The 27304-nt window shown below is 52.3% G+C and overlaps 1 protein-coding gene across 3 annotated transcripts; it reads left to right on the forward strand.

Annotated features, from left to right (window-relative positions):
* Positions 1–26179, forward strand: LOC140895986 (butyrophilin subfamily 1 member A1-like). Of its 3 annotated transcripts, none has more exons than XM_073307027.1 (8): positions 1–296; positions 5195–5311; positions 10988–11335; positions 14666–14947; positions 16971–17087; positions 21850–21870; positions 21975–22001; positions 25425–26179. In XM_073307027.1, the coding sequence occupies exons 2-8, from the start codon at positions 5206–5208 to the stop codon at positions 25985–25987; spliced, it is 1464 nt and encodes a 487-aa protein (XP_073163128.1). In that variant the 5' UTR covers positions 1–296; positions 5195–5205; the 3' UTR covers positions 25988–26179. The 3 variants fall into 3 exon arrangements, with proteins under 3 accessions (XP_073163128.1, XP_073163129.1, XP_073163130.1); XM_073307028.1 differs by having other exon boundaries at positions 1–281; XM_073307029.1 differs by lacking the exon at positions 1–296 and adding an exon at positions 1357–1433.
* The last annotated feature ends 1125 nt before the right edge of the window (positions 26180–27304 follow it).

Here is a 27304-nt window from a genome sequence, read left to right on the forward strand (position 1 = left end):
GTCTATGACTGTAATTTTCCAGCCGGTTTCTTACTTTCATTTTTGCAGCAGGTGGAAGCATCAGGAAGCAGGACAGTTTAAAATACCTTAAATGAATCAATAAAGCATGAAGAATCCGGCCTCAAGCCCCTGGGCTCCAGGACTCCCTGAATGGAATGGATGAGACAGCCTCAGCAAGGGAAATGGACAATTGTGAGACCAACTCTTCCTCAAATGGCTGTGGGTAGGAGCGCCCTGCAGAGGCAGAAACAGCTGGAAAAGGTCTCTCCGGGATTCAGCAGGTAGGGGAGCTCCAGGTAAATGGCTCTGGCTGAGATTTCCTTACAGTACTTAATCTAGATGAGGTGTTACTGCCAAAAGGCCATAGGGGTCAACAGGCACCTCCTTACTCTGAAAATAAACAAGGCTGTGGAAGTGGCCATGCAAATTCAGAGATCCACAGTGCTGGCCTCCCTTCCTCTCATCTGCTTTCTTTAATGTTAGATGCGATGGGCAGGTAATGACCCTATGTCATTTTCCTTAGGTGAGGTTATGATGGCGTGTGCGTGTGTGTGTTTCTCTTCCCTCCCCTTCGTTACTAAGGTCCCGAGGCACAAAAGGAGCCAGGCAGCTAAGTCTGGGGTTTAGGCACCAGGTTCCCGTTTTAGGCTCCCCAGTGGCGCACAAAATTCCAGCTGAAAATGCAGGGGTCTAAACTCACTCAGCACCTAAGCTTTTGACTATGTTTCTGTCTCTGGGCACGTGCCCTGCTGCCATATTGTAGGCGCCCGGTGCCTATCTCCCGCATGAGCCCCAGAGCAAGTCACAAACCAGGGGAAGAAAAGGCCTTCAGCACAGGGGAGCGGAGCCTTCCCAAAAATGGGGGGCCAGGAGCTCCTGCTCCCTCCATGGCCCCGCCCCTGCCCCTCCTCTTTCCCTGAAGGCCCCGCCCCCCAGCCAAGCTGGAAGCCGGAGCAGGGCTGGGGAGCCACAGACCCCCCCGTGTGCCCAGGCTGGGCGGGCCTGAGAACAGCCCCCAGCCCATATCCCCACCCTCCATCCCCCGGGCCAGGGCAGGTGGGGGGTGTGCAGCTCCCCACAGCTGTCTGCACGGCTCTTCCCCCGACCTGGTTCCAGACGGGGACGGGGCCTCAGAGCCACAACTGGGTTATGGTAAGAGTCCCCAGGCAGCTGGTGACTCAGGAGGGTGCTCGAACCATGGGGCTATGCTGATGTGAGGCGTTCCCTGTCTCTCCAGGTAAAGCTGCACTGGGGACACAGGCCTGGACGCTGGTCAGTGCTGTAACCCCCCGGCAAGCGGGTCCTACTCAAGTTTATGTTCCCTCTCTCAGGCTCTGGCCTAGATCACTCTTTGAAGGAGAGGGAGAGAGCACAAGAAAACACACGCATGAGACTGACGCTATCGGAGGGTGGTTAGCGTACCCACCCACAAGGTGGGAGACCAGAGTCCAGTCCCCCTGCTCCAATTCAGCTTTAATTATTTATCCAGAGGGCAACAGCTTCAATAGGACAGACTGACGGGGCCTCGCAACACAGTATCCCATAGCTTAGTGCTCAGAGCACGCTCCTAAAAAGAGCGGATCCCTGTCCAAATCCCTTCTCACCCTCAGGCAGAGGGGGGCTGTCGCCTGGGTCGCTCACATCCCAGGTGAGTGCTCTAACCAGGGGGCTAAAAAGGTGCGAGGGAAGTGTCGCTTCCCCTGGCTTCTTGCAAAACCAGCAGAGGCGGGTATCTCCAAAGAGGGTTCCTGGCTGTGGCTGGCACCTCCCATTGTCTAGCGTAGGCAGTTCCATGCGTAGCGTGCTGGCTTTTGTGAGTTACATTACAGGGTTGTGTTTACGCTTCACTTTTATCAGTACAACTTTTGGGTCGGTCAAGAGTTTGAAAAAAACACACCCTGGGCCAACGAAAGTTTTACTGACGAAAAGCACCTAAATCTTTCTGAACCTAGCCCTAAGTCTAGGAGCAAAGAGGACCAGGGAATTGTAGACTCACGTTTTAATGGTTTCTCTCACCAACTGAACGTCAGATTGTGATGGGGGGGGGCTGTTTGTCAAAGGGGGCCACGCTCATAGATCCAGTGTGGAGGTCGTACACTTCCTCACACAGAGGTAGTGGGGATCGAAGGCCGGGAAAGGCTGAGCCTCCCCAAACAGCCTTGCATGGCCCCACTGACGCGCCACCCCCAGGCCTCTTCCTGCTTCCTGGTGCTGTGCTGTGGGGGGCTCCTCCCCCCCATGGCCAGGGACCCAGGCTGGGGCCAGTGGGGGCCGGCCTGTGCTCTGGTGCTGGTGGGGGGGCATGCTGCCTGCCCTCCCACCCGGCACTCCGGGGCTGAGGGGGTGCTCTGGGGCTAAGGGGAGGTGCCCACCTGGTGCTCCAGGGCTGGAGGAGGGGGACCATGTTGCCTGCCCAACTGCCCGTGCTCTGGGACTGGGGTAGGGAGGCCACGCCACCCACCCCAACTGCCTGGTGCTCCGGGGCTGCGGGAGCAGGTCTGCGCCACCCGCCTGGCACTCTGGGGCTGGGGGCACTCAGGCAGCCCGGGGGTGGGGGGAGGCGGTGGTGGCCATGCAGGGTGGGGCTCTGGGCTCTGGTGGGAGGGGAAGAGCCTCAGGCAGAAGGGATGGGCCAGGCCAGGGGCTAGCTTCCCCAAGCCCAGGTTTCACCCGCCGCCCATGCCGTCACACACGTGTCTGGACTCCCTGTGGGATCAAATAATTGCAACAGTGGGGTCTCGGGATCCCTGGCAGGGCTGAGCAAATATCAACCCACAGGCAGGGTAGAACAAGCAGTCTGTAGCCTCCGAGCCTCTTGCCTGTGGCCGACAGTAACAGTTCGGGTTCCTGACCTTCTGGGCCGGGCAGAACAAACAGTAGCCAAACCTAGCGGGAAGTGGGGGAGTGGCAGGGTCACCCGGGCCCATCCAGCTCCACCGGGTTCCGACCCAGGGCCCGATGAAGCCAGGGAATTCCACGTTGAGGGATGAACCATCAGCTCCTACTACGTTCCCTGGGTCACTTCCTACCCCAGGGCGCTTCTCATACACCTCCTGGCTCGCCGCAGCTCAGCATCCCTGTCAACCTCTGCGCTTGCCTGGCTGCTCACAGTGTAGTCTGGGTCTCAGGTTCCCACTGCTTGGGGAGCCTCCGGCCTCTCTGCAGGAGCTTGCAACACACATCCTTCCTCCTCCTCCGCCGGCCCAGACTGGGCTGGGCCGCCTCCTTTTATCTGTCGCTTCCACTGGGAGCGGGTGCAGCCAGGCTGAGGGGACGTGGCCTTCTGAGGCCTGCAGCGACTGGTCTGTCCCTGGTGGCCTAACGAGGGGCCAGTACACCCCTTCACACAGATCCTGAAAAATACCAGGAACTAAAATCAAAACTTCTCCGTACGGAGGAAGCCATCCAAGAGGCGACTGACCTGGTCCCAAGTCTCCTTGGCCATGCCTGCCAGCACCGCAGCCTTCTCCCTCCAGAGGGTGAACGTAGGAAAAAGACTCCAAAAAGAGACCCACGAGCCCTCCAGTGAGCCCCCAGCCAGCCAGAGGTGATGCCCGGCGTATGCAGTCACTTGGGCACTCCTACGCCCGGTACCCGCAGATTGCAGACACACCTAGGAAGCCTAAGGACCCTACAGGCTACGTGTTCCCGGCTGTCAGAGACAGGACCACAGACCGTACCGCCTCTGGGAATCTCACTTTAGAATTGTTTAAATGTCGCGGTGCTGAGGGGCCACAGAGATGTGGTGACCTTGATCATAATTCAACCCTGACATTGCACCAACCCTGGAGATGTTGGGTGGGTCACTGACATGTAAAATCACTGGGGCCGGGGGCTGATTTGCTCTTAGGGAGATCCTCAGAGAGCCCTCACCTATGGGCAGCACGTGACCTGCCCGTTGCAGGACCCTAGCCCTGGGCCTCTCCCATTCTGCCCAAGTCCCCGCCCCCCTCCCTGCCGGTGCACCCCCACCATAGCCACTGGCCCCCCAGTCCCAGGCCACCCCAGCCACCCCCAGCCCCGGAGCGCCACCCCCAGCCCCGGAGCACCACCCTGAGTCCTGGCCATAGGCCGGTGCTTGTACCGGCCCCAGCTGCCCCAAGTCCCAGCCACATGCTGGCTGCCCCTGCCCAAGTCCCAGCGGAAAAGAGGGAACTGGAAGCAGGCAGGTGGGGGCTGGGGGCAGAGCATGGGCTGGGCTGGGCAGGCTGGGCTGTTTGGGGAGGCTGAGCCTCCCTGGCCTGTGATACCTACTGCCCATGCCCTCACCCAAGACAGGTGTGGCTGGGAGATGGCGCTGCTTTCTCCTACAGCAATAAGGGGCCATTCCTACCACGCTCAGAGGCATTGCTTGCACTCACTTGCTCTCCTTAATACCCCCTTTCTCATTTATTTATTTATATTACAGTAACACCTAAATGGCCCAACCAAGATGCGGGCCCCATTGTGCTGTGCCCTGGACACACCACTAGTGAGGAACCATCCTTGCCCTGGAGAGTTTACAGATTTAAAATTTTTATTAAGATGATGTTTTTTAAAAAAGTGAACGGTACAGAATTTAAGCACAGACGTTTCAGGTTATCAGGGAATAACGTACAGATTGTCAAGGGGTGTAAGAAGAAGTTCGGTTTGAGATCGGGTGGCTAAGGAATACATAATCTGCAATATCCCCGATTGGGGGTAAAAGGTTAACGGGTCAAAGGACAGACATTGAGGTATGAGGGTATGTTGTTCATATAATGGCTATGTTCAGGTGTGGAGTACAGTGAGTGAATGCGATGATGAGGATGGATTGACCCTCATTTGGTGAGATTTAACGTTCAGTGAGTTTATGGCTCCAGTTCATATGGTCCAATGGACAAAGTCTCTCGGTCCCTCTCTCATCATTGATGCACCATGTCGCTCCAGCTCATGCCTCCTGGCACTGTCGGTGGCCGGTGATGTGTTCAGTGTAGATGTCCTATGGCAATCTAAATTACACCAGACATCTCCACAGGTGCAGCCATGGTGTGAGTGTGGTATGGACCGGCTGCTGGCCCAGTGACATCTGACCCTGCTCAGAGCCAGGCAGGCGAGACCTGTGGGGGAAATCCCTTCCCTTCTGGTGCTTGTTACCTCCTCCCCACTGCCCTGTGTCGCTGTCACCGCATCCCGCTCACTCACCATCTGGTTTGTTATTTCTCCTGTTCCCCAGACCCAGCTACGATGATGGGGAAGGTTCCCTTGTTCTCTCCCAGCTCCACAGTGAGCTCCGCTCTGCCCGGCTACGTCGCTCTCTGCCTCGCTCTACAGGTTCACAGTCTGGTGTCAGGTAGGAGCTCCGGCCTTCTCGCTGGGTTTGCTGATGTTCTGTTGCTGGTCATCACCATCCACCTCGCTTCACTGCCTTGTCTCGTAAACCACGTCTGCTTTTTGCAGGGCCAGCCCTTAGACCAAATGGTGCCCTCGGCGAGGAGCGTTTCTTTGTTGCCCCCCCTTCCATTGGTTAATTTTTTGAATACTTTTCTTTTATTGTATTTGTAGCCCATTTCATGGCTTTGATGCACGATTTGCATGCATGATTTATCCCTGTCATATAAGACAATAAATGTGCATGCTAGGATCTGTACATCTGTATCTATTCATGCCTATATAAGCAAAAAAAAAAGTTTCCTCAAAGAAAATTTTTAATTGTAGGAATAACTGGAATGTACTAACATCTATACTTGAAACATTTCACTTCAAACATTCTGTTTTCCCTTTTGTCACTAACAGACACAGGACCCCAAGCCTGGCACCCCCCGAGCCTGGCGCCCACCAATCCTGGCACTCCAGGTGGTTGGCTGGGTCGCCTGCCCCTAAATCCAGCCCTGGTCTTTTGCTCTTTACACAACGAGCATAAACCGCAGAGCACAGCTGGGTCCTAGTGATGGTGTTTATCTATACACACGCTGCTGCTCTGACTGGAGGCTTCTAAAACATAGAACATGGTGAGCGCCGTTACTGGGCTCACAAACTATTTAAAGGGACACTACACAATTCCGCTACACTACACCGCTGGACCATGTAAGTCACAGATCAGACTCTTCAGCCACAAACAAATCATGACTTCCCAACTCTCCAGTTATGAAATAAACCCACAGGTCATTCACACTGCACTAGGCACAGCCGTCTAGGGGTGAGAGTGAGACCTTCTTCATTCTGTGCCCTCAGTGAAAGTCTTATCGTATCCCATGGCACCCCCGGGGTTGTCCCCACAGCTGCACAGACATTTTGATTCCCTCCTGCTGTGATTTCCATTCTGCTAATTTAACCAGCTCTCTTTGTTGCTCTGGATGCTGAGTCTCTGCCCAGAGACCCCCCCTTTCTGTTCAGTTCCACAATGGCTGGTTCTCTGCCCCCTGCACTTTTCTATCTGCCTCCTTCTCCCTCTTCATTATCTGACTTCTGACTTTACCTGCACAGTGGCAATGATCTCTTTTCACATCCTGCTGGCCCTTACACCATCCTTACAGCAGTCAGGGAGGGCACTGCACTGGAGCAGCATGAAAAGTCCTTGGTGTGTCAGAGAACCAGCCCCCCCCTCCCCATTACCCATTATACCCAAGGTGCTTGTGAGAAGTGTTCAGCCCTATTCAGCGATGATAGGGATAGTGTATAACATTCACCTGTGAACCCTGGGTGGCAGATATGGCAACCGCATGCCATATTTGGGGACTATCAAATTAACATCATGAATATTCTGTCTATTTTGCACCCTTTCCATAGATAGTATCTGTGATGGGTTCGGTCACAGAGACCCCCTTGAGACTGTCACTTGATGCTCTGGGGTACCACAGAGAACAACCCTCCTGCCAGAACGGGTGCCCCTCCACTCTTGTCTTGCTGAGCCAGACACTCCAATTCAGCTCCAGCCCAGACTCAGAGGTTGGGCCACGCCCCTCTGCAGTTCACAGAAACTGAGATTCACTCAGCCGTGGGGCTTTTCAGTTAACAGGGACTTTCCCAGCGCCCAGAGTTCAGCCTTTCTGGGAGCCTGAACCCCAAATAAATCCGTTTTACTCTGTATAAAGCTTATACAGGGTAAACTCATAAAATGTTCGCCCTCTATATCACTGAAAGAGAGACGTGCACAACTGGGATGGGTAGGATCCCCTGGAGGACTAACATGAAGGGGAAAGGAGTCCATGAGAGCTGGCTGTATTTCAAGGAATCCCTGTTGAGGTTACAGGGACAAACCATCCCGATGTGTCGAAATAATAGTAAATATGGCAGGCAACCAGCTTGGCTTAACGGTGAAATCCTAGCAGATCTTAAGCATAAAAAAGAAGCTTACAAGAAGTGGAAGGTTGGACATATGACCAGGGAAGAGTATAAAAATATTGCTCGGGCATGTAGGAATGAAATTAGGAGGGCCAAATCGCACCTGGAGCTGCAGCTAGCGAGAGATGTTAAGAGTAACAAGAAGGGTTTCTTCAGGTATGTTGGCAACAAGAAGAAAGCCAAGGAAAGTGTGGGCCCCTTAATGAATGAGGGAGGCAACCTAGTGACGCAGGATGTGGAAAAAGCTAATGTACTCAATGCTTTTTTTGCCTCTGTCTTCACGAACAAAGTCAGCTCCCAGACTGCTGTGCTGGGCATCACAGCATGGGGAGTAGATGGCCAGCCCTCTGTGGAGATAGAGGTGGTTAGGGACTATTTAGAAAATCTGGACATGCACAAGTCCATGGGGCCGGATGAGTTGCATCCGAGAGTGCTAAAGGAACTGGCGGCTGTGATTGCAGAGCCATTGGCCATTATCTTTGAAAACTCGTGGCGAACGGGGGAAGTCCCGGATGACTGGAAAAAGGCTAATGTAGTGCCCATCTTTAAAAAAGGGAAGAAGGAGGATCCTGGGAACTACAGGCCAGTCAGCCTCACTTCAGTCCCCAGAAAAATCATGGAGCAGGTCCTCAAAGAATCAATCCTGAAGCACTTACATGAGAGGAAAGTGATCAGGAACAGTCAGCATGGATTCACCAAGGGAAGGTCATGCCTGACTAATCTAATCACCTTCTATGATGAGATTACTGGTTCTGTGGATGAAGGGAAAGCAGTGGATGTATTGTATCTTGACTTTAGCAAAGCTTTTGACACGGTCTCCCACAGTATTCTTGTCAGCAAGTTAAAGAAGTATGGGCTGGATGAATGCACTATAAGGTGGGTAGAAAGTTGGCTAGATTGTCGGGCTCAACGGGTAGTGATCAATGGCTCCATGTCTAGTTGGCAGCCGGTGTCAAGTGGAGTGCCCCAGGGGTCGGTCCTGGGGCCGGTTTTGTTCAATATCTTCATAAATGATCTGGAGGATGGTGTGGATTGCACTCTCAGCAAATTTGCGGATGATACTAAACTGGGAGGAGTGGTAGATACGCTGGAGGGCAGGGATAGGATACAGAGGGACCTAGACAAATTGGAGGATTGGGCCAAAAGAAATCTGATGAGGTTCAATAAGGATAAGTGCAGGGTCCTGCACTTACGACGGAAGAACCCAATGCACCGCTACAGACTAGGGACCGAATGGCTCAGCAGCAGTTCTGCGGAAAAGGACCTAGGGGTGACAGTGGACGAGAAGCTGGATATGAGCCAGCAGTGTGCCCTTGTTGCCAAGAAGGCCAATGGCATTTTGGGATGTATAAGTAGGGGCATAGCGAGCAGATCGAGGGACGTGATCGTCCCCCTCTATTCGACATTGGTGAGGCCTCATCTGGAGTACTGTGTCCAGTTTTGGGCCCCACACTACAAGAAGGATGTGGATAAATTGGAGAGAGTCCAGCGAAGGGCAACAAAAATGATTAGGGGTCTGGAACACATGAGTTATGAGGAGAGGCTGAGGGAACTGGGTTTGTTTAGTCTGCAGAAGAGAAGAATGAGGGGGGATTTGATAGCTGCTTTCAACTACCTGAAAGGTAGTTCCAGAGAGGATGGTTCTAGACTATTCTCAGTGGTGGAAGAGGACAGGACAAGGAGTAATGGTCTCAAGTTGCAGTGGGGGAGGTTTAGGTTGGATATTAGGAAAAACTTTTTTCACTAGGAGGGTGGTGAAACACTGGAATGCGTTACCTAGGGAGGTGGTGGAATCTCCTTCTTTAGAAGTTTTTAAGGTCAGGCTTGACAAAGCCCTGGCTGGGATGATTTAATTGGGTATGGGTCCTACTTTTGAGCAGGGGGTTGGACTAGATGACCTCCTGAGGTCCCTTCCAACCCTGATATTCTATGATTCTATGATTCTATGTTTTTCCCCCAGGTAACAATTACTTACACTGGGTTTATTAATAAACACAAGCGATTTTATTAAGTATAAAATGTAGGATTTAAGTGGTTTTAAGTAATAACAGACAGAACAAAGTAAATCATAAAGCAAGATAAACCAAAACACTCACGGCTCAGCTTAATACACTAAGAAATCAGTTACAGATGATAACTTCTCACCCTCGATGTTATTTCAAGTAAAATGCTTCCCAGGTCAGTTGCCTTTTCTGACCTGGGTCCAGCCTGTTCTCTCCCACCCCTGTAGTTACAGTTCTTTTGTTTCCAGATGCTTTCAGGTATCTTCTTGGGGTGGGGAGGCCATCTCTTAAGCCAGATGAAGACCCTCATTGTTTACTTCCCCCGCCTTATATAGAATTTCCCTAAGGCGGGGAAACCCTTGTTTGGAATCCCACCCCCACTCTGGAAAAGTACCCGCTTCAAGATGGATTTCAGTATCAGGTGACATGGTCACATGTCTGTGTAAGACCCCAGTCTCCATTCTTCCTAGGTTGCCTGACCCATACACAGGAAGGCTTTAAGGTAAACAAGGCCTTTTACAGCCAATTGTCCTGTCAATGGGAGTCACCAAGTCCTGATGCCCCATTGACGGCCCTCACCTGGTATGACTACACCAGCAATACAGGTTCATACCTCATATTTCTATGAGAACGATACATGCATACAAATAGGGAAATCAAATTCAGCACATTATAACTTTGTCAATGATGTGTTACAAGAGACCTTTTGCATAAAGCACATTCCAGCTATGTCATTTTCAGATTCATAAGCCTATTTTCATAAAGCATACCGAGTGGAACTTCACAGTATCGATCCGTTCTATATGTATCTTTGTGGGCTCCGGATTGTAATCTACTCCGTGGGGGAGGGTCACCCCATCTCCTGCAGGATATACAAATGATGGGGTGTAATTTCTTGTGGGACAGATAACAGCTCCAGAGAAGTACCACCCCAGGCGGTTAAACTAGTTCAGAGCAGGTTCCAGAAACCAAAGAGAATGAAGATTTTTGGTATGAAAAGCTGATTTAAACTAACCAGAAGCCTGGGATCTTGGGCTACAAACTGAGAGAAACCCTTAGAGAAAGGTTTGACAGAGAGTCTGTCCCCATGTGCCAGATGAGAATCCTTTGCGATAAGTGTAAGATGTTTGATTGGTTTATGGTAACTTTTCTCTCTCGGGCTTTTGTCCATAAATGTTCCCTGCTTTGGAAAACCTGTTTGGTTACTGGTAACCTCTGGCACACACTGTTCATAGCCCTGGGATGGAAAGCAAAGCACAGGTGCTGAACTTTGGTCAGACCTGGTGGGAAAACCACAGTGAATTGCAAGGAAGCTTTGAGCAGGGGGTTGGACTAGATGACCTCCTGAGGTCCCTTCCAATCCTGATATTCTATGATTCTATGAAGCTGCAAGCCTTAAACCCCAGTGGAGAGAGAGGGCCATGGGTCCCTGCCCAGAGAGAGGTGACAGCTGGAGGCCTGAGACCTGAGGGACAATCCTTAAGCAGACCCCAGAGGGAGTCAAAGATGCAGCTACCCCAAGCATGTGACTCTCTGCACTTATAGACATGACTAGGGCACTGCATGGAGACGGGGTGTTCACTTCTAATGCAGGACGCTCTTTTATTTTGTCTTACTGCTGAATTAATGCCACCCTCAGCCCCCTGTCAATTTAATTTCTATTTTCATTGCATTTTTCTCAGCACAGTTCACAGTAACTGGACCTGCCCATCCAATCACCGCTTCCTTAGGTGGGGAGGCCTTCCTGCCCTGCCACCTTTCCCCCAGGATGGATGCTCAGAGCATGGAGGTGAGATGGTTCAGGTCCCAGTACTCTGCAGTTGTGCATCTGTACCACGATGGGCAGGATCAGTATGGTGAGCAGATGCCAGAATATCAAGGAAGGACTGAGCTCTTAAAAGACCACATCACCGATGGGAGTGTTTCCCTGAGAATACGCGATATCCAACCCTCCGACGATGGACAGTACAAGTGTTTTTTTCAGTCTAGAGTGGCTTATGAAGAAGCTTTGTTGGAACTACAGGTGGCAGGTCAGTAACTTGTTGTGATACTTGGATGTCTTCAGTAGGGTATGAGTGGATCAAAGATTCATTGTGAGATGACACCTGATTTATCTCATTACAGTGGGGCAGCAGCTCTGCTCTGGTGAAGGTTTATTCTAGTTGACTGTTTTTTCTAAGGGCTCTAAAATCCACGCAAGTACTCAGATTGTCTCGAAGAGTGTTGTGGCTCTTGGGAGTCTGGGGTAGCATTAATGGGTTACATTTACAGGGTTAATCAAATACACAAACACGCCTAAAAAGTTGGGTGATATGAATATGTTGTGTTTATTACAACTCTCTTGTGCACCCCTGGGGCCAAACAATAGCTGATCCTCCTCACGCTAATGTCTGGCCTCCTGTCTGGCACCCACAGGGTAACCGTGGTTGATATTCAGGGTCCTGTAGCCCACCGCCTGCCACTGGGGCTTGGCTGCCCATGGGTGCACCCACTAATTTTTCTCCAGGGGGGCTCCAGCCCCGCAGCACCCACGGAGTTGGCGCCTCCACCCCTGTCCTCTCCCTCTCTCCACCCTGCTCCCTCTGGAACACCCAGCCCTTCCTCTGCCTGAGGCAGGTGTTAAAGGGGCTTCTCTAAGCCCAAGGGGATTACAAATAATGTTTCTAAAATTACCTTTGCAAGTGAAAGTAGTGGAAGAGTTTAGCCTCCCTGCCCATCAGTTAAACTGTGCACAGCTGCTTCCAGTGGTTCTTATTCAACCCTTCACACCTGCCGCGAAGTGTCTGTGGCGAGAGGCACGGTCTGTGTTCATCAACGGGAAAGCCAGTCCCTTGCCCCTGCTCAGGAGCTGGCAGGATTATGGGGCCGCTCACCCAGCATCACTGGAGAATGTGAAGCAGGTGCACATATGCTAGACCAGCAATAAGTGAGAGGCAAGGTTACCTGGTGGATAGAGCCGTCGACTGAGTGTCAGGGGACAGGGTTCCAGTCTTGCCTTTGCTACTGAGCTGTGCAAGAATTTGGGCACGTCTCTGTGCCTCTGTTTCCTTGCTCGCCCTTTCTCCATCATGCCTGTTGAGACTGTAAACTCTTCAGCGCAGACTGTCTCCTATGATATGTGCACCATGCCCAGCCCGCTGGGGACCCAGTCTCAGCTGGGACCTGTAATTGCTTCTGTAAGACAAACAAGACATGTGGGACCAGTGTGAATGGCACTGGAGGTGGCTCTTGTCAGCAGGGTTCGGTCACTGAGGCACTCCCTTGGGCAGTTGCCCGGCTCCCACCCGGCCAAGGCATGGGGAGGCTGGGACTTTGTAGCTGGCCAGTGAGTTCCTGACTCACCTTCCTCAGGGTGGGCTATTGCTTAAGGGCTGCAGGTCGGAGAGGGGTTTTTCAGAGTGGCCACCGGAGTGGCTGCACACACTTAGGCCACCAAAAAAATTATTGTGAGAACCCCTGCTAGCCTGTGCTTTTCTGGTGAAGACTCCCGAGCGGAAATGGTACCAGACACCCATCCCTTCTTTGTCTCTTCTGGGCGGTTGTTTTCCCTCTCTAGGATGGTCTGTATGCAATTTCCAAGCAACCTAAGGGCCTCTCTGCCCACAGACTGACCCCGCAATAAAGAAATCCATTTGAATTCACAAGACACTTGCTTCAAATTAAGATAATTTTATTTCAGTTTAGCTCATCAGTAATAAAAAATCCCCAGTGTGACCTTATCTAGTGTTTGCGACAGCCCCCATCTCTCCCCCGACCCAGCCCTGCCCCTTCCACCCGAGGCCTCATCCCCTCTGTGTCCAATGGAGCCCAGCTCACATTGTGGGCATGGCCCCTGCCCTGTGCCCCCAGCCCCCTTCCATTGTAGCCACTGGTCCCTGCCCCAGGTTTGCGCCCGTCCTCCCCCCTGGCCCCGAGAACCAGGAGGCCAGGCAGTGCAGCTCCAGCCTTTCCAAGCTGGAGTGCCAATGTAATGGCAAAAACAGCAGCCAGCAAATTTTCCTACCCCTGGTGCTCCGGGGCTGGGAGGGCTGGAGTAGGAAAATTTTCTGGCTGTTGTTTTTGCCATTACACTGGGCAGTGTGGCCACAGCCCTCCTGGCCCCAAAGCACCAGGCTGTTGACCAGTACATTGGGAGGGACGAAGGGACCAGCCCTCCCGGCCACGGAGCACCACGCGGCCCTGGAGTGTGGGGAGGCCAGACAGCGTGGCCGCAGCCCTCCTGGCCCCAAAGCACTGGGCTGTTGGGCAGCAAGGCCCCTGCCTTCCCGGCCCCGGTGTGCCAGGACTCCGAAGCCGGGCAGAGCAGCCCCAGCCCCCCTGGCCCCAGAGCATCAGGAGGCTGGCAGCCCCGGAAGAGCCGGACACCTGCAGAGTGAGAAGCAGGACGGAGAGAAGGGGCGGAGTGTGGATGGGCCACATCCTGGCTGTTTGGGAAGGCTCAGCTTTCCCTGCCGCCCATGGTTTGTGTTTCTGTTTTGGTGAGTGTATTTCCTGGCTCTGAGAGGTATCAGTTTTCTGCTACCCATTTCAGCATTCTGGAAGGATACAAGGCCCTGCCAAGGCAACCTGAATTCCCCTATAATAAAGTTTTTTATTAGTGAATTATTTAAGGCTTGTTTACACATACACATACACTGGTTTCAATGAACTAGTGAAGAGTTTTTCAAATGGGGTCCGTGGACCCCCAGGTACTCCAGGGAGTGCACTGACCCCGCTGATCAACTCCTTCCCCTTCCTCCCTCAACACCGCCTCCTCCCTCCCAGTGCTTCCTGTGTGCTGGGGAACAGCTGTTCAGCGGTGTGCAGCAGGGGCTGGGAGGGAGGGGAAGGAGCAGAGACGGGGTGTGCTCAGGGGAGGGGATAGAAAGAGGTGGGGAAGAGGAGGGGCAGGAAGAGGTGGGGCGAGGATGGGGTCTTGGGGGAAGGGGTGGAGTGAGAGCAGGGCCTGGTGCTGAGTGGGTTGGGCAAGGGGGTTTTCTGAAAATTTGAAATCAAAATGGGGGTCCTTAGGTTGCTAAAATTTGAGAACTGCTGAACTAGTGGAAACATCCAGGTGGAACCTCTGAAACGAGTTTGGAAATGGCTTATATTGATTTCGTTTTAGTCTTGATTTAAGGGATTTGCACTTGATTAACTAAACCAGGTTAACTAAACTGGAGAAAGTTTGTGCATAGAACAGCACTGACATTAACATTAATTCTACTCTATATCAAATAGGAATCTGGCCAAATTAGGTGACCAGCTGCACTCGTGGACTCACATTCAATTATTAGTTTGATAGGAAATGGCTTTTGATAACAGTGTAATAAAGCTTTTGGCTCATTACTGGGTTATCACAAATTTATTTATTTCTTCTGTAGGTTTGGGCTCCGATCCTGACATCTCTGTAGAGGGACATCAGGATGGAGGGATCCAGGTGGTGTGTCGATCATCTGGATGGTACCCAGAGCCTGAGGCTCAGTGGAGAGATCTCCAGGGGAAGCTCTTTCCATCAGCCTCTGAAAAAATATCCCAAGAGGCCGGTGGCCTGTTTCAAACAGAGATTGCCATTGTTCTAACAGAAGAGTCCAACCAGAAAGTGTCCTGCTGTGTCAGGAACCCCCGACTCGACCAGGAGAGAGAGTCAGCGATTTCCATAGCAGGTCAGTGCCCGTCCGTGCCGCACATGGATGGACTGAGATGCCACAGACATGGGCAGAAAGTATTTATCATTGTGTCTCCTATTTATTGGCCTGGATCTTCAACATGTTGAGCACTTCTTGGAAACTTCTGAATAAGCTTAGTTCTCTTTGGATATGTCTACACGGCAATTCAAAACCCATGGCTGGCCCATGCCAGCCGATTCAGGCTTGTGGAGCTTGGGCTAAGGGGCTGTTAAATTGCAGTGTAGACATTTGGGCTTGGGCTAGAGACTGAGCTCTAGGGCCCTGCAAGGTGGAAGTTGTGCCTGCTGCCTTAGGGAGCAGCCCCTCTCTGTTTTGGGTTCTTGGGTGTTAAGATTCTGGATTCTAAAAAACAAAACATTGTGTTACGCTGCAAGCTTCAAGCAAGAGTATTTAGGTTTGTATGTGACTTCTCTCTCTGTGCTGGAACATCACAGTTCTCAAGGGGGTGATGAAGAGAATTCTTATTTAAAAACAAAAAGTCTCCAGAACCGAGCCTGGCAGTTACAGCCTAACTTCAGTACCAGACAAATTGGTTGATACTATAGTAAAGAACAGAATTACCAGACACATAGGTGAACATGATTTGTTGGGGGAAAAGTCAACGTGGAAAGGAAATCATGCTTCATTAATCTATTAGAATTTTTTGAAGGGGGTCAACAAACATGTGGATCCAGTACATGCAGGGTACCTTGACTTTCAGAAAGCCTTTGGCAAGGCCCCTCACCAAAGGCTCTTAAGCAGAGTAAGCTGTTATGGAATAAGAGGGAAGGTGCTTTCATGGATCAGTACCTGCTTAAAAGACAGGACACAAAGTGTAGGAATAGATGGTCAGTTTTCAGAAAGAAGAGAGGTAAATCGTGATGTCCTTCAGGAATCTGTACTGGGACCAGTGTTGTTCAACATACTTATAAAAGGTCTGAAAAAGAGGTAAACAATGAGATGGTAAAACTTGCAGATGATACAAAATTACTCAAGATAGTTAAGTCCAAAACAGACTATGAAGAATTACGAAGGGATCTCAAAAAACTGGGGAACAAAGTGGCAGATGAAATTCAATGTGGATAAATGCAAAGTGATGCACATTGATAAACATAATCCCAACTAGACATATACAATGATCAGGTCTTACTTACATGTTTCTACTCAAGAAAGAGATCTTGGAGTCATTGCAGATAGTTCTCTGAAAACATCCACTCAATGTGCAGTGGTATTAATAAAAGCTAACAGAATGTTAGGAACTATTAGAAAGGGGGTAGATCATAAAACAGTAAATATCATAATAAATATATATAAACCCATGGTATGCCCACATCTTGAATACTGTAGGCAGTTCTGGTTGCCCCATCTCAAAAAAGCTATATTAGAAATGGAAAGGTGCAGAGAATGGCAACAAAAATGTTTAAGGGCCTGGAACAGCTTCACTGTGAGGAGAAATTAAAATGACTGGGACTTTTCAGCTTGGGAAAGAGACAGCTAAGGGAGGATAGGGCAGAGGTCTATAAAATTGTGACGGGTGTGGAGAAAGTGAACAAGGAAGTGTTACTTACCCCTTCACATAATACAAGAACCAAGGAATGAAACAAATAGGCAGCAGGTTTAAAGCAAACAAAAAGAAATATTTCTTCACACAACGCACAGTCAACCTGTGGAGCTCATTGCCATCTAGTGAAGGCCAAAAGTATAACTGGGTTCAGAAAAGAAGCAGGTGTGTTCATGGAGGACGGGTCCACCAATGGCTATTAGCCAAGATGGGCAGGGATGTGGCCCCATGCTCTGGGTGTCCTTAAACCTCTGACTGCCAGAAGCTGGGTGTGGGTGACAGGGGATGGATCACGTGATTATTGCCCTGTTCTGTTCATTCCCTCTGCAGCATCTGGCTTTGGCCACTGTCAGAAGACAGGATACTGGGCTACATGGAACATTTGTTTGACCCAGTCTGGCTGTTCTAATATTCTTGTGTACATATTTGTTCCCAAGTCAATAACACTTTCTCTTGCAGAGCTCTTTTTCCCAAGAGTCGATGCCTGGACAGTGGTTCTGGGGGTGATCCTGGCTCTCCTGGTGGTTCTCATTGCCCTGGCCGGGTACTGCTTGTGGAGGCAACACAGAGAGAAAGGTAAAGTGACAAGAGGGGAGAAAATAAATAAATGAATTTATTTATAGTATATCAGAACCCCGCAGAAGGGGAAATTTATTTTATGTGCTTTGGCCTATGAAAAACCATAGGGAGCCCCAGGATAGAAATGAGGGTGTTGTGCATGCAAGTCACCGTATGCTAGAAGACGGTGCTCTGGAGATGACATCACTGCAACACCCATGTGGACTAGCCCTGACTTACCTCAGGGGCTGCTTTGGCACCAGAGCAGCCCAGGATCCGGCGGATGCCAGGAATGTTAAAAGTCACAGTGACGTTGCAGGCTGTATGATTTTATGAAAATATGCTAATGAGTATGAATATAATGTAACTGAAATATGCCTCATGCAAAAGGTCTCTTGTAAGGTATCATTCCAAAGCTTATAATCTACTGAGTGTGGTCATCCTATTTGTATAAATGTATCACTCTTGTATCTGAAACTAGAAATATGAAATATAACTCTGAGGGCCGATTGTAATTATGCAAAGTGTGGGCCATTAATGGTGGTTTGGAATCTTGATGGCTCCCATCAACCAGGACAATTGACGGTGGGTGGCTGTTTGCAGGCAGGCCTTCCTGTGAGCCAGGCTGGGAGCAATGAAGGCTTGGGGGGGGGTCTCACAGTGACATGTGACCATGTCACCTGGTACTGGACTCCATCTTAAACTTGGTGCTTTTCCATTTAGAAGTGGGGGTGGGGACCCAGAGAGACAAAAGATTCCCACCTTATGCCAACGCCATATAAGGGGGTAGAACAGAACACAGGGGGCGGCCATCATGAGAAATCCCCTTGCTACCACCTGAGCTGGAACAAGGGCTGAACCAGGGGAAAGGATTGTGCCCAGACTGGGAAGGCGGCCAGTCTGTGAAATAAACTTATTGAAACATCTCGGAGGGTGAGATTTTATCTGTATTCAGTTTTATTACTGTACTAGGCTTAGATTTGCATGTTTTATTTTATTTTGCTTGGTAATTCACTTTTTTCTGTCTGTTATTACTTGGAACCACTTAAATCCTACTTTCTATATTTAATAAAATCACTTTTTACTTATTAATTAACCCAGAGTATTTATTAATACCTGGGGGGGGCCAAACAGCTGTGCATATCTCTCTATCCGTGCTATAGAGGGCGAACAATTTATGAGTTTACCCTGTGTAAGCTTTATACAGGGTAAACTGGATTTATTTGGGGTTTGGACCCCATTGGGAGTTGGGCATCTGAGTGTTAAAGACAGGAACACTTCCTAAGTTGCTTTCAGATAAGCCTGCAGCTTTGGGGCATGTGGCTCAGACCCTGGGTCTGTGTTGGAGCAGACTGGCGTGTCTGGCTCCACAGGACAGGGTGCTGGAGTCCCAAGCTGGCAGGGTAAGCAGGGGCAGACATAGTCTTGGCACATCAGTTGGCAGCCCCAGGGGGTTTCTGTGATCCAACCCGTCACGGTCACCTTAGCTCTTCCGTGCACCGATGCTGCAGGTTCCGAGCACAGAATCTCACGGTGAAAATTTAGATCATGGAGCAAAATTATGTGGCTTTTTTTCAACTAGAAGGTTGCATACTTCATTGCTTACGTAGGCTGAGCCCCTCACCCCGCACTCTGGTCAGAACCCTGTAGATTTTGCCGAAAATCAGATTCCTGAAATTCCTCTCTAGTGGCTACTTGCAGCTGGTTTGCAAACTTAGGCATCACTGTCCAATTTATGAAGTCATAACTGGACAGCAATGCCTGCTGGCATACAATTCCCATGTGCAGGGAGGAGCAAGTGTCAATCTTCCTGCCCATTTAATCCATCCTTTTGGAGAATTTGTCCTTCAGAATGGACCTAAACCTGCCCTGCTGGGCTCTATCATTCACAGCAGTCATGACGAGGGAGTTTATGCCAAGTGAGAGAAGAAGCCCTTTCTGTGCACTTTCATAGAATCATAGAACTGGAGGGGACCTCGAGAGGTCATCAAGTCCAGTCCCCTGCACTCATGGCAGGACCAGCACCATCTAGAACATCCCTGACAGGTGTTTGTCTAACCTGCTCTTAAAAATCTCCAGTGATGGAGACTCCACAACCTCCCGAGGCAATTTATTCCCGTGCTCAGCCACCCTGGCAGGTAGGAAGTTCTTCCTAATGTCCAACCTAGACCTCCCTGGCTGCTATTTAAGTCCATTGATTCTTGTCCTATCATCAGAGGTTAAGGAGACCAATTTTTCTCTCTCCTGCTTGTAACAACCTTTTAGGCATTTGAAAACTGTTATCATGTCCCCTCTCAGTCTTCTCTTTTCCAGACTAAACAAACTCAGTTCTTTCAATCTTCCCTCATAGGTCATGTTTTCCAGACCCCTAATCATCCTTGTTGCTCTTCTCTGAACTCTCTCCAATTTGTCCACATCTTTCCTGAAATGTGGCGCCAAGAGCTGGGCACAATACTCCAGTTAAGGCCGAATCAATGCAGTGTGGTGGGCAGCATGGAAGTCAGCAGGCTCCAGAAACCTTTGCAGACTACAGTAGTGCATCATTGATCGGGAGGGCTACGCTACCAGGAGCAGATGGCTGCAGGGCATCCGCTAACTGATGGACATTCATCGAAGGAACTCTGCCTGAATCCCCAGTGAAGCAGGGGACAAGAGGTCCTGATAGGCCTCGAAATACTCCATGGGTAAAGCTCACCAGTGCTGGAACCTGTGGTGGGCCTATATTTCCTACTGCTGATCTGACCAGCAATGTCACCTTTGCTTGAGCTAAGCAGTATGGCCTCCATCACCCAGGAAGGTCCCACAGATTCCATGGAGGCCTCTGGTAAGGATAAGGCATTGTGGCCAGAGACCCCCATCTCGACCATGAGAGAAGCACCAGCCCTGATGCCTATAATGCTCTGTAAACAGTCCCCGATGCTGGTTTGGCTGTGGAGACCAGGAGAAGGAAGATCCCAACCTTGAAACTGAGAAGCCTTGGGATTCCAGGAATAAAGTCAGAGCCAGACCAGAGGGCGCAAGTAACTGGCCTGACTCATCTGTTACCCATAACAAGGCAGGGACCAGTGCTGATAATGGAAGCAGCTCCAGCTGCACTGCGTATGCCAAGGCTGGAGGCAGTGTCAGTCCCAAAGTCATCAGTTGTACTGGACTGGTTGACAGTGCCGAAGTCAAGGACGGTGAACGCTGTTGAGATCTCCCACACCAACCTCGATACTGGCCCTGATTCAACAGCCTGTTCAGCCAATGGGGCTATAGATGGCATAGCCTTGGACCAAAGGAGAGGTTGGGGTGAAAGGCAAAGGAGGTCGGTAGCTGCCTGGAATGCCACGGACACGGAGACAGTCAGTGCCACCGTCATCCTCTTTGGTACCAGACTCCACAGATGCCCTGGGGCCGGAACCAGAGCCCATAACACCAGGTCTCTCATCTCTCCGCATGGTACCAGGGAAAGGTTAAAGGCACCCATGCCATATCGCACACGAGCACCAGCCCTGTGCAAAGTGAGTCTCCTGGAGTCTCAGTTGGTCTTATGAGATCCTTTCCTTGGTGTATGCAATGGGGAACAGCTCCCCCGTTTCTTGAGAGAGGCACCTGCTCTGGACCGCGAAGCAACAGTGCTCTCAGAGCCCAAGGGCCACTTCCAATCAGACAAGGACCTCAAAACGAAAGCAGGTCACATAGCCTGTTCAAGCAGGTGCTGCTTTAGGCAAAGGTCTCGAGCCACTTGAATCCATTTCATGACTGAGCAACGCTTCTTTAACGTGGGCCTCACACAGGCCCGGCAAGCACCATGTGTGAGGATCACTGCTGGGGACATGAATGACAATGTTTGTCCCTGATGAGGGCATCACCGAGGAAAAACTTAACTAATACCACCATAGGCGCTGACTTCCCCATTTCCCCTGTGTGCTCGAGCCCCCTCTACCCCCGGCCCTGACCCCACTCCACCCCTTCCATGCGACCCCGCCCAACCCCATCTCTTCCCACCCTAGCCCCACCCCCCATTCCAACCCCTTACCCCAAGGCCCCACCCCAACTCTGCCTCCTCCCTGCCCCTATTCCAACCCCTTCCCCAAGGCTCACTGAGCTGTCATTCTCAGGACAAGTCCTACCAAAATTTGAAAAGCTGGTTACAACATTCCGATTCTCCAGAAGAGTAGCTGATTTTAATGAGATGCATATTATTGTTAACAGCTCAGCCATAATGCTCTTAGGTCATTTCACAACTCTTGGGCATTTGCAACCTGGCAAGGATCTCCTCTGGTCTTGGTGGCGTCTAGCTCTTTCATAATCAGTCTGTTCTATTATCTCTGCTTCACACCTCAAGCCCCGATGTTCATTTCTTGAAAAGAGCAGCTCCAGGGCTGGTCTCTTCCCACCACACTCAGTATGGTAAAAACTGTTGCAAAGAAATCAGTCTCTCGGCATTGTCATTACCCTCCTCAATTGTTCCCTTTATTTGTTTTATATTTTTGGCTATTCCCTCTTCTAATTCCATTTTAACCCCCTAATTCCTATCATTCGCTTCACCCAGTGTACTTAATGTGGCTTTCTACTGGCTTCACAGGGTTAATACTTTTCATTTGCTGAAGGATCCCTCTTTAGCTCTAACAACCTCTTGCTCCTGACCAGGTGGCCAGATGAGGTTACTGTACTGTATTTCTTCCTTTCCTTTTCCTTTGCTTCCCAGGAGGCTTCCTTGCTTTAAGGTCTTTTTCACTCACTTCCCTTCTGCAAGATAATGTGACACTGACTCATTTCTCTGTTTTATTTTCAGACAAACTCCAGGCTGAGCTCAGTAAGTTCCATTCCCCCCAGTACGACCCCTGTGTGACATTGTCTCCTGCTCAGTGTGTCTGTGTCCAGGGGCGTTCTTACCCCTCTGTCTGTGTTTGGTTGCAGAGTGGAGAAGCGCCCGGCTCTACACAGGTACTGTACATACCGCTGGCATTGAATCCATGGTGAGACCCACCTTCCCCTGGGAGCTCTCTGCTCCTTTCCCTGCACAGAGCATTTCCCTGTGACATTCAGTCGGCTGGAAATAGCAATGTCACTGGGGGCTGACGAAACGCAGATTTATTGCTGAGCACAGGGACACACTCCCTTTGGGAAAGGGCTGATTAGTGATGAAATATATCCCCTGGTGTCCCCTTCCCAGGGCCATACCTGGGTTCTGCAGGATGGCCATTCTTATCTGCCCATCACTGGCACTGAACGGCTCAGCTCTCTTCCCAACGGCAGGATTTCCATGCTCAGACCGAGCTCTACCCACAGTGTTCTTCTCGTGTAACAGGAGCAGACAAGAGCTGTTCAGTGTCCCCCTGGCTCTGGGGTGAGGCAGGCCCTGTCCCCACTGCAAGGGCAGACAGGTTTTTATAACCAGCTTGTGACACTCCCCTGACCCAGTTGCCACAAATTGTGCCCATACAGCAGCTTTTCTGCCTCACACCTGTGGCTATGTGTGCGTGTTTTCACCTGGCTCGCAGCCTGACCATGTGTGTGTACTCGAGCAGGCTGGGAGAGTCTGGCAGCTCCAGCAGGGATGAGAGAGTCCAGTGGATGTGCACGCACACTGTAGCACCGGGAGCCCCGGGCTCCTCGCACGCCAGGGTATCCTAATGCACTGAGCCGGGGGCGGGGCAGGGCTGGATGAACTAAACTGATGGGAAAAGCTCCTTCCTCTCAGTTTCGAGCATCTTCGTGAAAGCGCTACGGCGGCGCAGCTGCATCGGTGCAGGATTTTAAGCGAAGACCTGCCCTTAGACTGTGATTCACAAAAGCCAAGACATGAGGTGAGGAGATGCCTACGCTAGACGATAGGAGATGCGGATGAAAGTGGTGTGTGCTAAGCCCAGCCTCTCTCGTGGAGACGGGCACCTCTCTCTGCTCAGTGATCCACAAAGGGATCCCCTTTCTTGGAGTCAGGCTGCTTAGCACGTACGGCAGATCTTGTGGGAATGAATTGGACGCCTTCCTCACGCCACACAAACCGGCCAGGGGTGGAGGAGCTGGCAATGACTTGTAGCCCCGTGGTTAAAGCCATCACCTGGGAGACCCTGCTTCAATTCCCCCTTCTGCCCAAGGCAGGGAAGGATTTGAACAAGGGCCTTCTAGCTCTCCGGGGAGGGCCCTAACCCCTGGGGTATAAGTTAGTCTGTTCTGAGACCTCCTCTCTCTGGAAGCTGTTCCACGACGGACTGAATAATTAAAGATCATTGGGCACAGGTGCCGACTTTCTTCTTTCTGGGTGGGTGCTCCACCCCCACTCCAAGGCCCTGCTCACACTCTGCCCCTTCCCCCAAGGCCCTGCCCTTGCTCCATCTCTTCCTGCCCCCGCTCTGCCCCACACCAGCACCTCCTGCCCACTGCCAAACAGCTGGGCCCACCAAAGAGCTGATTGGAGGATGGCTGGTGGGCACCCACTGTTTTGTTTCTGAGGGTGCTCTAGCCCCGGAGCACCCACGGAGTCGGCACCTGTGATTGGGTCAGAGAGAGCAAGTATGCAGCTGACTTTACAGCTGGGGGGTTAGAGCACCCCCCCGGCGAGGGGGGAAGCCAGGGTCCCGTCCCTGCACCAATGGACCTTTATTTATCCACCATGGAAAATCCTCAGCAGGAGAGAGTGCGGGAGCCCCCCACCTCAGCCTTGCCTAGTGGTCAAAGCGCTCTCCTGAGACTGGCAGAGCCCTGTTTCAGTTTAAGCTCCCCCTCTGCCTGAGGAGAGCAGGGACTGGGAGTCCCCCCATCCTAGGGGAATGCTCTAGCCACTGGGTTAAAATGTATGAGGGAAGCCCTCCCCAACCAGATGCTGTGTGACCTCGCCTGAGGGACCCGGTCTGAGAGAGCGCCCCTGAGCCCGCCTACCAAACTAGGCTGGGGTGGCTGGACCCCGATCTTCCCCCAGTCTTTGGATCACGCTGGGGCTCAGGCAGGGGAATAGGCGTCCACGCGCCTAGAGGGAGGCAGCCATGGTCATGGCTGGAGGGAGAAACACAGGCACGGAGGGAACTTTTACTGCACAAACTTCGACTGTGAGTGAGTTTTGGAAGCTACGGGGTCAGCAGGAGGTTTGTGCCTCACCGTGGAGCTGAAACCAGGGACTTAGGCCCCGAGCTCCTTTTGTGCCGCCCTAGGTGACTCCGGATCCCGTGAACTGTCCTGTTGACAGTCCCTGGGATCTGTGCCCTCAGTCATTCAGATCCAGGTGAAGATCCCCCTCTGCCCGTGTAGCAACCAGCACAACGGGGAACCGGCTTGAGTGGCCTCAGAGCCCCACAGCAGCTCCCACAGTACCTGCCCCTCCCGTTCCTTTGCTGCCCCCCAATGTCTGCCTCCTGCCCCAGCCCTGAGCACCTTCCTCTGCCCCCTGGCGCCTGCCGTCATGAGCAGTGGGCGAAGCTTCCCTTGGGGGAGGCTAGCCCCCCGTCTCACCTCTTCCACCCGCTGCCCCGCCCACACTCCACCCCCACTGGGCCCCAGGCCTCTCCCCCACCTCCCTCCCCCACTTGGCCGTCACTCGATGCATCCCACCTCACCCCTGCCCCCGTGAGACCCCCGCCCACCGCTCACCGCACCTCGTCCTCGGGATGGCGAGCGGTGGGCTGGGGGGTGAGGAGGGACGCAGTGAGGGGCAGGCGGGGGGGCTCATGGGGGGGAGAGGAGGGAGGTGGTGGGCGGCAGGGACCTCGGGAGCGGAAGGGAGGGGAAGGGGGGAGGGGCTCCCTCACCTGGTGGCAACGGCTGTGCCAGGGGTGTTCTCCACCGCCCAGCCTGCCCTTCCCCCTCCCCCACCCTTCCCCCTCCGCCCCCCGCCACTCCTCTGCCCCCATTACTTCCCTCCTCCCAGCCCCATGGCACCTGCCCCTCCTCTCTGCTCCCCTCGTGCAACCCACCCTCAGCCCCCTCAACACACCCTCCCCCCGTCTCCCCTCCGTCCCTGTCTCCCCTCCCCCCATGTCCTTCCCCTCGACCCGACCCCCTGGCACCTGCCCCTCCCCTCCCCCTTTGGTGCCCACCCCTCCCCTTCCCCATCACCCTGGCGCCCACTCCTCCCTTCACCCTCTGCACCCTGGTACGTGCCCTCCCTGGTGCCTGCTGCATCCCTGGCCCCCACCCTTTCGTCCCCCTCTGATTCCCTGGTGTCTGCCTAGAGATCTCCCCCTTCCTTCCCTTCCACTCCTGCTCCCCACCCCCCTCCCCCTGCCCCTGTCCCCTCAGCATTAGCTGAGCTCCTGACTCCCCTTAAGGGTGAGGAACCCCATATCACAGTGATTAATGGGCATGTGGGTGAATTGCCCTTTGATCCCAGTGACCAGCCCCTGCCCCCAGCACTGGCTCTAATTCTCTCCCCAGTGGACGTGACTCTGGATCCAAACACGGCTCATCCCAACCTCATCCTGTCTGAGGATCAGAAAACTGTGACATACGATGATAGACGACAGGATCGACCTGACAATCCTGAGAGATTCAATACTTATCCGATTGTCCTGGGCACAAATGGATTCACAGGCGGGAGGTTTTACTGGGAGGTGGAGGTGGGAGACAAAATAAATTGGACTGTGGGGGTTTGTAGGGAATCTGTGATCAGGACAGGGAAGGTCAGACTCACTCCTGGGAATGGATACTGGGCTGTGTGGCTGAGGGATGGGAAATACGAGGCCTGCACCTCCCCCCCCAAGATCCCCCTCCCCACAGGCATCAGGCCCAGCCGGGTGGGGGTTTTCCTGGACTATGAAGCAGGCGAGGTCTCCTTTTACAGTGTGACTGACAGGTCCCATCTCTTCACTTTCACTGACACCTTCTCCGGGACGCTCCATCCTTATTTTTATGTTGGTTACAAAGAGGAGGGTAAAAACACTGCTCCCCTAATAATCTGTCCTGTCCCAGCTCAGGCCAAAGGGAATCTTTGTCCCTGAGAGTGACACCCGTGGCAGAGACTATCCCCTCCCAGCGCTGACCAGCCCCCAGCCCTGTTCCCATGGGGATGGTACAAAGGGTATCACCTGCCTGCCCCCTCCCTCAGTTCCCAGTCCCAGGCCTGTGAGCTGGGGGAGAGGAGGGGGCAGAGAAGGGGGTGCGGGGAGCAGGCTGCTGGGCTGTGGGGGTGCAGGGACAGATGGGGATGTGTGGGTGCAATGTCAGCGGTGGATGCTGTGGCCAAGGGTGGGGTGGAGTGGGGAGGGGGCTGCAGCAGCAGGAAGGGAAGAGCCCAGATCATGAGAGAGACGCTGGGGAGGGGGTTGGGGGATGTTATGAGAGGGGAGGGGTGAGGGGAGGGGAGAGAGACCACAAGGAGGAAGAGAACCATGTCAGAAATGACAAAGGGGAGAAGACCCCAGTGTGAGGAGCAGGAGGATCTTGGGCAGGGTAAGAGTTGGCAGAAGGGAGGGATCCAGGAGTGGGGAAGGCTGGAGTCAGAGGAGGGAGGGATGAGTGAGGAGGGATTGGCCCTGTCTGCACTCTCCGTTTCTTGTTCCTGCAGGAGCCACTGAGCGCACGGTGGCTGCCAACACCCTCAGAGCGCGGCTGGGTGCTGCAGTGTAGACAGGACTAACCTCGGTCTCATCTGTGCCTGAGCTGCGCTGCCCCGGGAGGCACCTGCAGGGCCCTGTATGACTCAGGGGAAGATGAACATAGATCAGAACCATGTTCCATTGCAAACCCCACCCAGCGTTAGCCAGGACGGTGCAGATCTGTGCCGTGACTAGATTCCAAGACAGGGGGTTTGATGGAGAGGAGATCGCTGCATAGAGGGGGAGGGGGGGATAAGTGGGGCGTTGGATGGAAAACAGTTTCTGGGACTGATGGTGAAAAGGCAGCTGCCAGGGGAGCAGGGAGACATCTGGCAGAGAGAGAAAATGGGACAGAGAGCAGGGAGTTACAGTGGACGGTGCTGTATAGCAACGCCAGGGCCAAAATATTCCTGAGGTGCTCCATGAGCCCTTCAATGCCAACTGGCAGAGTACCCACTGTACAGTAACTCAAATCAGGTCTGACACACTCATTACCCCCCCCCCCCACGGTTGTCCTCATAGGTATCCAGACGGTGTCATATATAAACTGGTGACATGCTGGTCCCCAAAATCATTGTGTGATGTCTGTGTGGGTTGTGTACAGAAGAGTTATACGTGAGTGCTGGAAATATGTTCTTAATGTGTTTGGGAGGCAGTGCATAAAGCCAGCCAGCCCTAGCCAGAGGAATGTCCAACTGGCTTGGGTACAGGCAGAGAACA

This window comes from Lepidochelys kempii, chromosome 11 (genome assembly GCF_965140265.1).
Source record: "Lepidochelys kempii isolate rLepKem1 chromosome 11, rLepKem1.hap2, whole genome shotgun sequence".
Lineage (NCBI taxonomy): Eukaryota > Metazoa > Chordata > Testudines > Cheloniidae > Lepidochelys > Lepidochelys kempii.

What these genes read in the sequence shown, in the direction of transcription:
- LOC140895986 (XM_073307027.1), top strand. Translation starts at nt 5,206, where the DNA reads ATGATGGGGAAGGTTCCCTTGTTCTCTCCCAGCTCCACAGTGAGCTCC. An exon ending in GTCAGCGATTTCCATAGCAG is followed by an intron (nt 14,948 to 16,970) that starts GTCAGTGCCCGT and finishes TTTCTCTTGCAG; the next exon opens with AGCTCTTTTTCCCAAGAGTC. An exon ending in CAAACTCCAGGCTGAGCTCA is followed by an intron (nt 21,871 to 21,974) that starts GTAAGTTCCATT and finishes GTTTGGTTGCAG; the next exon opens with AGTGGAGAAGCGCCCGGCTC.